This window comes from Rhinopithecus bieti, unplaced genomic scaffold, assembly GCF_001698545.2.
Source record: "Rhinopithecus bieti isolate Rb0 unplaced genomic scaffold, ASM169854v2 scaffold_15118, whole genome shotgun sequence".
NCBI lineage: Eukaryota > Metazoa > Chordata > Mammalia > Primates > Cercopithecidae > Rhinopithecus > Rhinopithecus bieti.
Window position 1 is genome coordinate 78,078 of NW_016807993.1, and position 16,307 is coordinate 94,384.

The window sequence follows — 16,307 nt, forward strand, 5'->3', positions numbered from 1 at the left end:
GTCTCAGTTGCCCTGGCTAGGAAAACGGATCCCCTTCCCCCTTGCGATTCCAGGTGAGGCGATGCCTCGCCCTGCTTCAGCTCTCGCTTGTCAGGCTGCAGCAGCTGACCAGCACCGATTGTCCGGCACTCCCTAGTGAGATGACCCCAGTACCTCAGTTGAAAATGCAGAAATCACCGGTCTTCTGTGTCGATCGCGCTGGGAGTTGGAGACTGGAGCTGTTCCTATTCGGCCATCTTGCTCCGCCGGTAGAAATAATTTAAATGCCCAATATTAGGTATGATAAATCCATACAAATCAATCATGATCATAATCTTATAGAAATATATTTCTTGATATGACATTCATGATTGATAGCTGAGTGGAAAAAGCAGACTGTGAAGGAGGCTGTCAAGTATGAGCTGATTTTGTAAAAGATATTTATTTTTATATATGTATAGAAGGTGTATGGGGAAATATATTTCACTGTGATAATGGTGATTATCCCTGGTGGTAACATAATGGAATTTTTTTTTCTTTTTTATGGAACCAATACTTGTTTGTTACAGAAAGTAAAAGCAACAAAAAAGAAAAGTTACTCTTTGAATTAGAAAAAAAAAAGCTGTAAATGATTCTATTCTAAATCCAGCAGCAGTAAAGGACTCAGTCCTAAAGAAGGAAATTCTGAGAGCAGATGGGACACTGGCACACTACAAGCCTGCCTGTTACTTCCTTTCAGTCACCTCCCTGTTGCAAGGCACTGCCTGGGCAGGCCTGCTGGCTCCTTTTAATCTTCCATAGAAGTAGGCCATCCCCACACAGGCTCTGCCAAGTGCAAGAAAGGTAGCCACCTATAAAAACAGTAAATAGGCTGCAAGGTGCATGGAGATCAATTCAAACTTGGCACTATGGTCAGTGCCAAGGAGGAAGTAGACAGCTAAACCTGAAGGCTCTGTAGTGCTAGAAAGTAGGGAAGTGCTCAAAAAACAAACAAAAAACAGAAAACCCATATTGATGGGGATGTGTCAGTGGAACATAGGAGCCAACTAACAGAGCTTTCAAAGGCCAAAGCTGAGCAGTTTCAGCAACAAAATAGTAATATTGGATTATAACCCAAAGAATAAACATCCATGAGTCCATACTGATATAAATGATCAAATAAATAAATGAAGAAGAAGAAACAAAACTCATGTTCGGAAAGTATTTCACATAATGTATGTAGATATTCCACCCTCAAGGAGAGGGAACATAACTCCTCACTCTTTAAGTAAAAGTATAGGAGGAGTGTGGGCCTGAGGTCATGCGGGAGACCCAAGGCAAGGCTCTCTCAGAGGTCCCTAAATAAGTCTGGAGAGACAGAGTCAGCTGTGAGGGCTGAGACAAATTCAGGTCTGTATTTCTTCTTTTTCTTCTATAGTAATCCTACTCATCTCTGGCATTTTTTCATCTTAAGCACTTCCTTGTATCTTCCATCTCCTCATGGTAGGTGTTAATATCCCATTTTTTCAGGTGAAAACGTTTTGCCTCAGAAAACTTAAATGGCTACTACTTATCAGCTGGTAACTAGGGATCAGAAAAGACAGGCTCATCTCTTACCCAAGGTCAGTTCATTTCTTGGGGTTCTAGAGTCTGATTGCTTAACCTAGGTCTATTATTTACAAGTCATGTACCTTAAGCAGGTCTTGCAGCCTCTCTGGGCCTCATTTTTCTCATCTGTAGAATGGAGATAATACCAGAAGCTATCGGTGAGTTTATGTATATAGATTTCTTAGCACAGTTTGTGGAACATTAAGTAAGCCCTCTGTGAATAGTGGCCATTACTGAAAGAGAGAAGGCTCATAGGATAAAGTAGAATGTGAACTAGAGAGAGAAGAGCCCTTGCCCTTGTGGTTTGAGAAGGAATTGCAGCAAGGCTAGAGCCAAGTCAAACTTTAAGACCCATGATGAAATAAACAATCATGGGACTTTTGCTCATGGCAGAGCTTACTCTTGGGTTTACACTAGGTAATGATCAGGCAGTGCTGTGTCTGGAATTTATTCCTTCCGGTGGGTTCTTGGTCTCACTGACTTCAAGAATGAAGCCGCGGACCTTTGTGGTGTTACTGCTCTTAAAGGTGGTATGTCTGGAGTTTGTTCCTTCATATATTCAGATGTGTCCGGAGTTTCTTCCTTCCAGTGGGTTCATGGTCTCGCTGACTTCAAGAATGAAGCCGCAGGCCTTCGCGGCAAGTATTACAGCTCTTAAAGGTGGTGTGGACCCAAAGAGTGAGCAGCAGCAAGATTATGAAGAGCAAAAGAACAAACTTCCACAGCGTGGAAGGGGACCCGAGTGGGTTGCCGCTGCTGGCTCAGGTGGCCAGCTTTCATTCCCTTATTTGGCCCCACCCACATCCTGCTGATTGGTCCATTTTACAGAGCACTGATTGGTGTGTTTTTACAGAGGGCTGATTGGTGCATTTACAATCCTTTAGCTAGACAGAGAACACTAATTGGTGCATTTTTACAGAGGGCTGATTGGTGTGTTTACAATCCTTTAGCTAGACACAGAAAAGTTCTCCAAGTCCCCACTCGACCCAGGAAGTCCAGCTGGCTTCACTTCTCAGTACTGGTCATCAACCCAGTATGTGGGCCCAGCCAGAAAAAGAGGTGAAAGGACTTGGAACATTTAGGCCATCCTTCAGATTGTGGTGACAGGATAGAGAGGGGCACAGGAAGCAAAGAGAGACAGCTGTATAAATGAGAGCAAATTAATTAGTTCAGCAAGTCTGTATGTTGGAGAGAAGCTTTATTAGTTTCTGTCTGGTTTGGAGTTTTCCTAAATTTTGCGTAAAATGCAAGGCATCCTAATTTCCCAGATAAGGATACTGGGTCCTAGAGTCACACAGCAGAACCAGGACTAGAGCTCTAGTATTTTCATCATGCTTTTCTCGGTTAGCCCAAAATAGACCAAGGACGTTTTACTTTATTTTGTAAAGTTCAGATCCTTTAAAGTACAGTAACCTTATTTTCAGCTCAGGCTGTTGGGGCAGGTGAGTGTGGGACAGAGGGGACAAAGAAGGCAACTCTGCTCTGTCTAGTAAAGAAAGGTCCCTGGATCCAATTGTTTAGTCCATCTCCCCAGCAGTGCTGATCGCGTATTTACTGTAACTAGGCAACCACTTCCTCAGATACTGAAAGCATGAGACTTCCCAATTCGCTCCTTGTACAATGCTCAGGCATTGTAATTTTTGGAGAATATTGAATCTATCTTTTTGAATTTCAACTGAATCTGGCCTTCCTCCCTTGTCAATAACTCTTAATTTGTCCATCCTCCTGAGTTAAATAATCCTTTTACAGCAATAATCAATTAATAAATAACCAAGAACTCAGAAGGCGTGAGTGATGCCAAGTCACATTAAGTTGTACTATATACTTAGGAAAAGAAACTATTAAACTTGCAAAGTCAGAATGCCTGCTATCTGATTTATTAACTCCCCCTTTATACCCCTACAACTCTGGGGACAGAAGCCAAAAAGCTGAGCTGCTTATGTACACAGCCTAACTAAAAAATTGTCAGTGAAACACTGTAAAATGATTATGATAAAATATGATCATTTTATCAGCAGGTGTTTAGGGTCTGAACGTGGGGCTTAAAGTATGCCTCTGACATTTCAGTTTCACAGGCATCACATCAGACAGTGAGCCCAGCTCAGAGAAGGGACACAGCATTCTGCTGACTGGGATGCCTTAGTCTCATTCTGTCACCCCAATCCCTACCCACAACCAAGTAAGTGTTAAATCTCACACCATTCTCCTGGTCAGAATTTAGGAGCTCCCAGTTCCTTTAGCTAAACGTTTTTGTTTTACATCCCCTAAAAGAAAATTTAAAAGTATGTGTCTTTTTGCACATTTTTTTAAAATTTTTATTTTATTATTATACTTTAAGTTCTAGGGTACATGTGCATAATGTGCAGGTTTGTTACATATGTATACTTGTGTCAACTCGTCGTTTACATCAGGTATAACTCCCAGTGCAATCCCTCCCCCCTCCCCCTTCCCCATAATAGGCCCCAGTGTGTGATGTTCCCCTTCCTGAGTCCAAGTGATCTCATTGTTCAGTTCCCACCTATGAGTGAGAACATGCGGTGTTTGGTTTTCTGTTCTTGTGATAGTTTGCTAAGAATGATGGTTTCCAGCTGCATCCATGTCCCTACAAAGGACGCAAACTCATCCTTTTTTATGGCTGCATAGTATTCCATGGTGTATATGTGCCACATTTTCTTAATCCAGTCTGTCACAGATGGACATTTGGGTTGATTCCAAGTCTTTGCTATTGTGAATAGTGCCGCAATAAACATACGTGTGCATGTGTCTTTATAGCAGCATGATTTATAATCCTTTGGGTATATACCCAGTAGTGGGATGGCTGGGTTGTATGGTACTTCTAGTTCCAGATCCTTGAGGAATCGCCATACTGTTTTCCATAATGGTTGAACTAGTTTACAATCCCACCAACAGTGTAAAAGTGTTCCTATTTCTCCACATCCTCTCCAGCACCTGTTGTTTCCTGACTTTTTAATGATTGATTGCCATTCTAACTGGTATGAGATGGTATCTCATTGTGGTTTTGATTTGCATTTCTCTGATGGCCAGTGATGATGAGCGTTTTTTCAGCACATTTTTAAATTGATTCCTGAAATCATATGTCAAGTGTAAATAGTTGCTAAGGGTGTGATCACTGACATATTGTGTAGTTTATATGAGTTTTTATATATTTTGTCAAAACTTTGGCACTGTGAATTTAGCTTATTAAATTTACAAGCAAGGTACACTATATAATCTAATTGGCAAAGCCAATTCTGGTGGTCAAACCAGCCAGCCAGATCAGACTTGCTTTCTGTCAGATTAAGTCTGATTTCATTTTTTTCAATACAAACAAACATTAGCACACACCTCATGATAGCCATCTCACTTTTGAATTTGAAGTGTTAGATTGATGGATAGATAGATAAAACACACAGCCTTGCCAAGAGTTTCCTGCCTAAATGAAAAAAGAGATTGTCTCCTTTACTGTTGCTTGCCGTTCTCTCATAGGACTCCTCTAAGGGAGACATTCTAAAATTGTTACATGCTAAGATTCAGAAGGGTGAGAGTAGCATTTCTGCAGAAGTGTGGGAGTATGGTGATCTGGAAAGTGGGAGTGGCTGAAACAAGAACCTTATAGAGCACAGGCATGTTTCTGAGGAGATAAGTTTTAGGAAGCAGTATATATGGAAGTTAAGGATTTGGACATTAATTTTCTTAAAATTACCCAGGCCCAAATACTTCCTGGAAAGTAATTACATACCACAAGGGTATCGGTACCCCAGTTTTAAGGCCACCGCTTTTAGATATAGCAATACCCTCAAACTAGATCAGTGACTGAGCTAAGGCCGGTTAACTAAACTTCACTCCGTATTTGTTCTCCCCAGTGTTTGGCAGGCATGACTTTTCTCGAGACCTGCCACCTAGAAGGGTCAGAGTGATACTCGGCCTTTCTAGTTAGTACCTGTATTTCATTAGGTCTGGGTTGTCATTTAAAAAAACTCTCCAAGTGAGCAAAGCAGGATACTGTTGCTCTCCAGATATTTGAAGGGTATTTGGGGATAGGAATACACTTGTTCTGGAATGTAATGTTTCAGCTGCCAGAACTAGGAACATTTGAGGGAAAGGCAGGAGGAGGCAGGTTTTTATTCAGGATAAGAAGGAAGGTGGGTTGAGGAAGAAGGTTAACATTTTTTATCATTTGTATTGCATAAAATACATAAAGCTTTCACAGTAACCCTGGAAGATAGCATTTTGACGAAACTGAGATTCAGAGAGGTTAGTGACTTAAGATCCCACTGTTTATTAGTTCATAACAGGGATTTGAACCTAGTTCAGTCTGGTGACATCAGAGTAATTATGTAATGCTGACTGTCTCATTGGTATTACCTGCTATAGAATGGGCTGTCTGCCTAACACCCTTAGTTTTTTTTTTTTGTTTGTTTGTTTGTTTTAAATAAAGTGAAACAGCCATTAACATCTGAGTCCCACTCCGGTTGTAAGTCTAAATGTGACTGGTAGGTGTTTCAGAGGAGCGTGGTAAGTGGCTGAGGTAGAAGGCTGTATTACTTCCCTTGCAGAAAGTGAAGACTTTTATAGACTATTTAAGATAAAAAATCTCATGAACAGTCAGGCATGGTAGCTCATGCCTATAATCCCAGCACTTTGGGAGACTGGGGCAGGTGGATCACAAGGTCAGGAGTTCAAGGCCAACATGGTGAAACCCCATCTTTACTAAAAATACAAAAATTAGCTGGGTGTGGTGGTGTGTACCTGTAATCCCAGCTACTCAGGAGGCTGAGGCAGGAGAATCGCTTGAACCTGGGAGGCAGAGATTACAGTGAGTGAAGATCGCACCACTGCACTCCAGCCTGGGTGACAGAGCAAAATCAAAATAATAAATAAATAAAATGAGATAATCTCATGAACATAGACTAGCTTATATACAAAGTTTATATACAAAGTGAAGCAAGAACATTCAGGAGAGGAGATGATGCCTAACACTAATTATATTGTTGAACCCTCCAGGAGAGATGACATACAAGCTGAGCAAAGCTCTGTGTTATAGATTCAGTTATGATCCCTTTTCTTATTCATTATTGTGAAAAGTGGGTTATTATAAAAATAAGATGCTTTCTTTAAAGATGCTGTTCTGGGGTGGGGGGGGGGAAAGTTCTCCCTCCCTCCCCCGAGCCTGTATCTCACCTACTAGGCTTTAAAGTCCTAGAGGGCAACTCGTGTGTTCTTCTTATTCATTATTGTGCCCAGAATCATGACTGACACATGGTTGACAGTCAACAAATATTTAGCAAATGAAGTAATCAATAAATGATATGCCAGTATCCTAAGATCTCATGTTTTAAACTGTGAGATAAATTTCAGACCCAAGAACAGATCTTTTTTAAGTTAATGAGAAAAGATTTTATCAGTTCAGACTTCAGACCTTTTCCCCAAGCCACTCTCCAAGTCTTATAGTAAAGAACCTGGCAACTGGAAAAGAGTTTATTTATAATTTGGTTATTCTCAATTTGCCAAGAGTTGTTGACTTCTTTGAAAATATGATGAAAAGTATGGCTTCTCTCAGACAAAGGAACACACAGATAAAATTCTGTATACAATTTCATTAGGTCCATGAACATTTAAACTATGTGTCTCAAGTTAAGAATGCTAAAAAGTGAACTGCAACTTAGGGCAGAGTCACCATGCTGCCCTCATATTTGAAATAAAACTGACAAGAGAACAATGAGAGCTTGCTTTGGATATAATACCAAGGGGGAGAATATGGCGCCAGTTCCAGCTCTGCCTTGATTCTGGTGAGAAGCTTTCATAAAAGACCCTTTGTTCCCTTTGGGACAGATGCCATTAAATACTGCTCATTAATGACAGCCCACTGTCCAGCTCTTCCTGGCATGCACCCTTCATCCCATGATTGTATAACCAGCAGGAAAGGGGAGTGGAAACGAGGCAGATTTTGGAATGGTGAAGATTATTGAGTTGGTTCTTTTGGCTCCTAGCATACACTTACCTTAACTTGCAGGACCTGTTTCTTGAAATGTTTTTGCCTTTAGTGGAAGGTCTAGAAATCTGCTGCCTAGGATATTTTCCCTTAAGGTCTTTCCCAAATGGATGCAAAGGAGCACAGGTTTTATATAGACGTAGATAATCCCTTGTGAGATGAAAAATTTCTAGGTAATAGCTGGGAGCTGATGTTCTACAGGCCTCTTCCTTCTCTACCAGCTTGACCACTTCAGACTTTATCCAACTGAAACTAAACCTTGAGTTTTAAGGACACAGACCTTACTATGTGACCCTAGGATTTTGTATCTCTCAGAGCTTCACTTTTTTCATCTGGAAAACGGGGGATAATAATAGCCCCTACATAATAGGAAGAATGGGTGAGTAACACAGATAACTCAGTGCCCCGGTCCACAGTAAGCACTTGATCATGTTGGCTCTTGTTACTATTTTAAGGACAGTGACCTATGGAAGTGGATGGGGAGAAACTAGGCAAGTTTGCTACTTTTGCCTTTCTGAGTGTGCTCATTCCTGCTTTTTCAGGCTCTGCCTTCTCCTTACCCCTGTCCCTGTACCAACAGTGTTCTCTCCCAGGTCCAAGCCAGAGGTGCTGTAACTCTGAGCAGCTGAGGTACTAGCCATGCCTCTGGGGCTTGACAACTCATTTTTTGGTCACTGAAACATCACTAACATCTGGAATAACCTGGCCAGGGCAGTAATGACTGACCAGTCCCTTCAACCGTGTCCATCCTTCCCTCCCTCCCTTTCTTCCTGTTGTATTTCACTTCCTTTTTAAAAACAATTATTTATTGAGTCCTTCCATGTGCCTAACCCAGTGCTAGTGCTAGATATACATAGTTAATAAATAGTATTGCTATTCTTGTATGCTGTAGTCATGGGTGGAGAGAAAAGTAAATCACAAACAAATTATGTAATGTGATAAGGCCTATGAGAGAAATAAGAGAGAATCACCAGGGAGTCCTACTTAGTAGAGTACCTTCTCTGACGAGGTGGCATATGTCCCTATGGCATGAGTTGAAATCTTGGATTTTTTCCAAGTGCAAAATGCCATTGAGAGTGCAGATGATAGTAGCTTCTCCTTGTTTTTTCTCTCCTAACAATAAATGGCTTAAGGCTTAGAGGAAATCACACACCTGATTTTTACCAGCAATTTATTTTGTCAGTTAAGTTTAAAAGAATGACTCTCACCTGCTCCTTTAAATAGCTGCTCACTTAACCATATACCAGGTACTGTGCATTTTATATGTATTCTCTTATTTAATCCTCTAGTAACTCAAGAAAGTAAGTTTTATCATCATCCCCCTATGGCCAGATAAATCAGAATTTAGAGAAAGTAAGTAACTTGCCTTTGGCCATGTTGCTCAATCATGGTAGTTAAGACTTAAAATCCAGGTATGTCTGACATAACGTCTGTGCTATCAACCAGTAGACTAGGTTGCCTACCTTCTTGTGATATCTTAACTCACCTGGTTCTCCTTTTCCTTTGTAGTGGTGCCAGTGAAGAAGAGGACACATGAAGGCTTGCTACCCCCAGTGGAAAATCATCCCCTCCCCTTGTGTGTATGTGACAGTGTGTATGTAACGGCTTCTGATTTCTGTGAAAGCTGCTCAGCAACAAACATACTTCCACCAGATGTGTCCCCAGATCCACAGCAGGCACATATCTCTCCAAGGGATGACCAGTTTTATGCTTACTGACTGTGTGCTTCTCATCCTCTGGTTGTAGTAGGTCAAGGAAAAGAGCCTGTTTGATCCACCCAGAGCAATTAAGAAGGGTCCTTCAGGTAATCCCTCAGTGGCTGCTTTGAACTTACTCAGGAAAGCCAGCCCCCATAATATTGTATTACCAAACAGTATCGCTTTGTTAGGAAGGATCTGGAATAATCTTGAAGGAAAGTCAGAGTTTTCTCCCTGTCTATTAACAAAAACCCAATTTTGTTCATACTGAAGCGTGAAATAAATGAGAGCAAGGTAGGGCCACATTGACTCATGTGGGCAGTCCCTAAAAGTCCAGTTCTGCATTTGTGAAAATGTGGTGCCATGAATTAAGATGGATGACTGGAAAAAGGTGTTGGAGAAAGAGTTAAAGATTAGGAAGAGATATTTTTAGTATATGAAGTTATCCAGGACTTGAGATTCATAATTCAGTGCTGTGGAAATGAAAAAAAAAATGATTGAAGAGGTGGAACGGAAATGACCTTAGGGGGAAAAAAAAGGACCAAGGAAATCTGATTAAAAGTTGAAATCAGTAATTCTGAATTCAAATTGCTTGAATTTCCAAAATAGTCAGTAAAGGATCTAATAGAACCAGAATTATTTGGGTGAATTCTGCAGGTTTTATGGGCTTGTCACAACATGAAGGGCTGGAATGTATATTACCAAATGGGAATTTTCATTGTAGGTTTTTGCTAGTCCTACCCCCATTTTAGCCTAATTTGGTTTAAATGCAATATGGGGAGAATTGATGCCACTCCATGTGTTCTGAATTCAGCTCATCTCCCAGCATATAGATATAACCTCCTTTACCTCCGACCAGAACCCTTCTTCCTGTGGCACTCCCCACCCACAGACATTCAGATCATCTCCAACACCCTGGATCTCGCTCTCCTCTTAGTAACAGAGACATGCCTGAGGTTGGACTTCCTTGCTTTTCTCTACTTCCACATCACAATTTCTTACAACCAAGCTTTGTACTCCCGAGTAAGCAGGGATGTGCTAGGGGAATGTAAAACTGCAAACTTAAAAACCTGCATCTTCTTGAAGCATCAGTTTTACTTACCAAATGGTTTGGAGTCAGGAGATGACCTATTTTTATATAAAAGTTATATTATAGAATAAAATGTTCATACACATAGACTATTAAGATAAAAAATAGGAATCTTGAAAGGTAATTATTTGCCAGTGGGTTATATGTTCACTCTCCTCTGCCTTTATGGTATGTTGGTGTTCACTTATGAAGAATACAACTGGAACCATATCCAAGCAGACTCTGGGTTGCTGCTAACCCAGGGCCTAGACTTCTAGTGCCTCTGAGGCAGAACCAAAGGAGCCTGCACTGGGGGAAATCCCTTTTCCTGCCTGCCTGTGACCTGTGTACCTGTTACAGGGCCAGCTGATTTTTGTGCTTACAGGATGGTTTTGAAACAGAAACAATACTTGTTTACTATAAGAGTCCTATTTATATTATTTTTCAGTCCTGTGAATGCTGTGAAATGATTTATTCCTTTGAGGCCAGAAAGCTCCCAGGCATATATGCTTCTAGGTTAGGATTGTCCTAACTCACTAAAGATGCCAGGATATTGGGGCTGAGAGGAGTTTGAGATGTTATAAAAAAAAAAAAAAAAAAAAAAAAAAAAAAAGCCATTTTTCTCTCAAACGCGTGCGGCCAAGAAAAGCTAAGACAATTTTTGGGTGCTTTATATCTCTGCAAAAGACTGGGGAATTTTTGGCTACATTATTACAACCTCCAATCATATCCAGCAAAACTACCCTAAAAGAAGGACCAGTGGCCACTCTTAAAAAAGTTTAAGTATCAGAAGATTAAAAAGATTTTAGGATTTGGAAGCTTGTATTGTCTTTCCCCAATGATCATTGTTTGATCTCCAAATAGTAGCCTTATATTAGCAATGGACAGATCATTGGTTCTCTATATCTGATCATATGTTATTACTTTGAATCAGTATTTGGGAAATTCAAGTATTTATGCAGTGGATATAAATGGAAATATAAAAATATGTGCCAATCTGTCTCAGTAACTTATCTCTGATCCTCAAGGAAAGCACTTTTGCTTTTACTTAGAAAGGGTTTCAGATTTGCTTTATAGACTCCTGCTGTCTTCAGCACCTGATAAAACTTTAACCAGGGAAGCATTAAACACAGTGCAGCAGCTTTTGCCCAGGCTCCTAAGTTCCTGCCGGCAGCATTTATCAATGTAAGAAACTAGGATGCTTCCTGCAGTGGCACCACCTTCCCATAGAGCTGGAGCATGCTGCTTGGCCGTAAGCCCCACCATGATGAGGCTTCCCTCCTGCCAGGTCAGTAAAACTTAGCTCAGAATTGTGTCTTGCCTGGCTGCAGGTTACAGGGTTTGCTGAAACCCCTAAAGAGACGTCACCAAGGGAGGCAGGTAATGAATGTTTCCAGAATCAGTCGGATACTCATAGCAATTTCTGGCTACCTTTCAAATGTTGAATTTCTGGATGCCGAGAGGGACTTTGATTTGATATCATCCAGGACAGTCCCAAGAAGTGCTTGGAGTCTCCGCTCTAACAGCCAAAGAAGGGAAATAACTTGTATTAAGGAACAACTATGAGCCAGGCCCTGAACTGTCTCTTAGATAATAAAACAGATGGGGAGTGGAAGTCATTTGCTTCAAGTTACACAGCTAGGAAATACTGAAGCCAAATCTTGAACCCAGCTCCCCCTAATTCTGTGGACAGGCACTTTGTACCACACACTGTGGTCCACCTAAAACAGAAAGATAAAAGGCTTCAGGTTTTCCCACTGTGCGCTGACCATCCCAATTTATGAATCTTTTTCAAAATGACATTTCACAGTTATAGTTAGGGCTCAGAAATGGCATTGAGGTAGCCTTATTTCTCCCCTTTAGCCGACACTTTAAGTACACATTGCTGACTTGAGCCCACCCCCAGGAGTTGGGAGAACATTTCCTTTTTCATGCCGTCTTCCATAAATAAGGTGTTTCTTGGCCTTCAAAGGTATAGAATTTTGCAGCAGTAGTAAAAGTGAAGGGTGTTCTGCTTTCTACTCAACTTTATTTGCAACTGTCTGCAGCTTCACTGCTGTAGAAAAGGAAATCTTCGTATTTTAGTAGACTTAGCCGCCAGTGTGCTCTGTGAGGATGTGGCAGTTCAAAGTCCAGTAAATCTGGACTCTCCTTCTGATTCCTGGTTTGTGTGTGTTGGGGGAGTGTGTGCCTATATATAAATGACAAGTGTGATATGTGTGTATATGTATATACACACATGTCCACACACACACACAATATTTGAGAACTAAGGAAAACTCAAAGCAGCCCCTTCATTATCTTGCATACTACTACAAAGATTTCTGTCAGCCCTAATTACAAGTGTCGCCATATAGTTGGAGCTTAGGTACTTGCTTACAAGAAGAGCAATTCCCTAGCAAAGGTCGTTAGCTCCTAAGGCACTGAGTCAAAGTGACAGCCCTGAAGGAAATTGCACTCCAGCCCTCCTCCAAGATGTCTAATAACATGGGAAACTTGGATGCCCAGCCATTTTGATGACCTGATAGTCTAACTACTCCAGTTAGACCTGAGGGCACAAATGCAGAATTCATGACCTTGTAGTAGTGGCAGGGTCTAGGAAGTCCTCTCTTCCCGAGTAGAAAATACTCCCTTGCCATTCCTGAAATTCCACATTCATTATATGTATTGGCTGTTCAATACATGCTTCTCAGTAACAAAATTAACTGCATGTTTACTGTGTGCTGATCACATCAGATTTTTATGTTTAAAAAAATCTCATTATGGACTGAGTCCAGCCCAGCCCTAGGAGAAAAAGAATAGGGGAGACTTCAATCTCATTATTATTGCCTTTATCCAACAGGGCTTATGAAGCCCCCTACCCTGTCCCATTCCAGAAACCGTAAGACTCAGGCAGTTCTTGATTCTGGAGACCTGCCTGGTAAGATAAGATAGTATCATTTGGAACTGAGAACATACCGGAAACAGCAGAACAAGGTCCAGAGCAGAAAAATGAAAATAAGTGAAGACACTTATGGATACATTGGTGCAGAAAAAGCCACGGAGCCCATACTAGGCTTGATATGACTTTGAGGGGACAGCAGATTAATACCCAATGAGGATTAAACCTGACCAGTCTTTCTACAGTGACAGGCCACACTGCATGAATGGGGAGAACCAATGAATCCATTGTCCTCTGCCTATTTTCCTGTGTACAGTCACATTCCTTCCTTAGGAATCTTCCCCTTCCACCCTTTACATTAAACAAGGGAACACTGAATCTTTCAACGGAATTACACGTTTGAGTTAATGTTTCAGTATATCATTTTCATACTGTAAATTATTTTGTAAGAGATTTACCGCTATCCCAGGATGTTCGGACTTGGCGCCCCTGTGCATTTGGAAATCAATAAACTATTACTGGAAATGCCATTTGTCTCTCAGAGTTGTGCACAAAGGACCCTGCAAGGTGTAAATATTTATGACGATGTGCATACTTCACTGTGGCAATGCTGGAGATGATGGTGTTTTGGTCACTAGAGGTGGGAGTCTAATTTACTCCTGACTTTCCCTGAGTGCCTTAGGAGAGCTCTCTGGGAAGTGGCAAAAGAACAGACTTAAGATCATTATTATTTAGTGATACGTTTTCTCCTCAAAGTAAAATGATCCAGGCCTAGATTAAATTTTATGAGCAACTTAGATTATAACCTAAAGAATACTTGGTGCCAAATTATGTTTTCAAGTAACATTGAAGTTTTAGAATTTGGATGAACTAGAAGGAAGGTCAAATTGTAATTTTTGCCATCTTTTCTAGAAAAAAAAATGTCTTTTACAGCAAATTACAGTTAGGCCAACAGAATCTTTGTTTTTTGAAACTTTAGAAATACATATTTGCATGTAATTGATGAAGAAATAGAATGAGTTGTAAATGAAGCAATTCCAATCTGGTTTGAAGGACCAGAGGTTGCATTGAAATCAGAAATCATATACTCAGAGGCCTTCAGGAGCCAAATGTGAAGACTCAAGATGGTAGACATGGTGTGAATTAGAAAATACCAAGCCCTGCCTAAATGCATTAAAATTTAACGTTTAAAAATCCTAAAACCCACCAGCAGGTGTATCTGGAGGGACAGTTTGTGGACTCTCCTCTAAATTTTAACACATTTGTCTTCATCAGACCCTTTTAGTTAGCTAGGGACTATGTGAGAACCTTGAGAAAATTGTCCAAGCTAGGGAGATAAGTCACTCAAGGTCAGCCAACAAGCCAGGCTGGTAAAGCCCAGGACAGCAGACTCTCTGTCTCCGGGAGCAATCATTAGGCCCTACTTCCTCTTCCCCAGTTGCGGAGAACACTGCTGCCTGGTGGGGTGGCATTGCCTGCCACTGTAGCACTTAGGAGTCTTCAGTGTTTTAACAAACCACAATGTGTTTGGAGGTTTTCTTCCCTGCTTCCTGGTGCCAGTATCTCAACACCACATCCATTGCCCCAACCCTTTCTTTGTTTATCTTTCCCTCTGAAAGCTACAACTCTTATTTTATTACTCTTTGTTTGGTCTAACATGGCCCCATTTCCTTTATACTCATAAAAAGGTAGAATTTCAGCTTGTCTGGAGTATCTCCTGGCCTTCACAAGGCACCAGAGTTAGAGACACCCAACAGAAAGTCTAATAAGATAAGATGTCACAGAAATAGAAACAAAAGCAAAAGACTGCTTGAAGTCAATAACAGGCTGCACTAAGTGTCTGTGCTTGTTAAATATTGTAATCTCCAGGTTTAAATCATTCATTTTTGTGAATAATAAGAGCTGTCACTTAGCTCTTTCTCTGGGCCAGGCACTCTCCTGTTGTTTTTCACATTATCGTAATAGTAACAGCAATACTATCATTCCCCACTTTATTGCTCGGGAATCAAATTTAGATAATTAAGTACTGTGACCACAGTTACACTCTAATAAATGGGAAGCCAGAACTTAAACCCAGGTCTAGCAGACTTCACAGCGTCTTTCCTTAATCTCTTCTCTCCTAGATGCACTGATTCCACCTTGTATTGGTGAGTAACAACACTTATCCCCCTACAACTACCCCCATGCATGTACAGTATGGCTTCGGGGCAAAGGAGTTTGCCTTTTGCAAAGAAGGTCTTGCTTTGTATAGCCTGTAAAATGCAATGTACAGTGAGGGAAAGAAATCTGAGGGTAGCAGTCAAATCTTCTTCTGGCCTGAAACTGTACTTTTGGAAGAGAGGACTGTTAGACTTGCTTTACCTTCTTTATTCCAAGGCCATAAATAAGGAAATCAACAAGAGAGGCAAAACCATGTCTTCTTTTGCTATAGCCTTAGAATCCTGAAAGTCAGCCAGCTCTGACACTGAGTCTGTTATTTAATTAAACATGTTGAAGGCTCTCCAACAGCCTGACATCAGGCCAGCTTCATATTCTTGGAAAGGGACAACAGCAAAAGGAGCTTATCTGTTTTAAAGTTCACTTACTGAGTTCAGCTGTCATGGCCACAGCATACCATTTGCCTTATAAAAATGGCCCACAACCTTTACAACATTTTAGGATTCATAGCAACTCATTTACCTAGGGCTTAGCCACCTGATAGCTTCACCTGTCCCTATTTCCTGAACACAAAATCTAAACTAGTGGTTTGACAATGAGTAACTGAGACAGAGCTATAAAAATCTAGAACCGCCGGGCACGGTGGCTCAAGCCTGTAATCCCAGCACTTTGGGAGGCCGAGACGGGCGGATCACGAGGTCAGGAGATCGAGACCATCCTGGCTAACACGGTGAAACCCCGTCTCTACTAAAAAATACAAAAAACTAGTTTACAATCCCACCAACAGTGTAAAAGTGTTCCTATTTCTCCACATCATTCAACCATTATGGAAAACAGTATGGCAATTCCTCAAGGATCTAGAACTAGATGTACCATATGACCCAGCCATCCCACTACTGGGTATATACCCAAAGGATTACAAATTATTCTACTACAAAGACACAT

General features: G+C 41.0%; 1 protein-coding gene across 3 annotated transcripts in view; it reads left to right on the top strand.

The window, feature by feature from the left end:
* Positions 1–16,307, top strand: part of LOC108537459 (tripartite motif-containing protein 44-like) — a 148,693-nt gene that overhangs the window by 71,615 nt on the left and 60,771 nt on the right. The window contains exon 3 of one of the 3 annotated variants that reach the window (XM_017884938.1): positions 9,068–13,735. The exons of the other annotated variants lie outside the window; for them this stretch is intronic. Within the exon in view, the coding sequence (XP_017740427.1) occupies positions 9,068–9,095 (28 nt within the window). The 3' untranslated portion in view covers positions 9,096–13,735. Of the gene's footprint in view, positions 1–9,067; positions 13,736–16,307 lie in introns of those variants that run through there. 3 annotated transcript variants of the gene reach the window in all.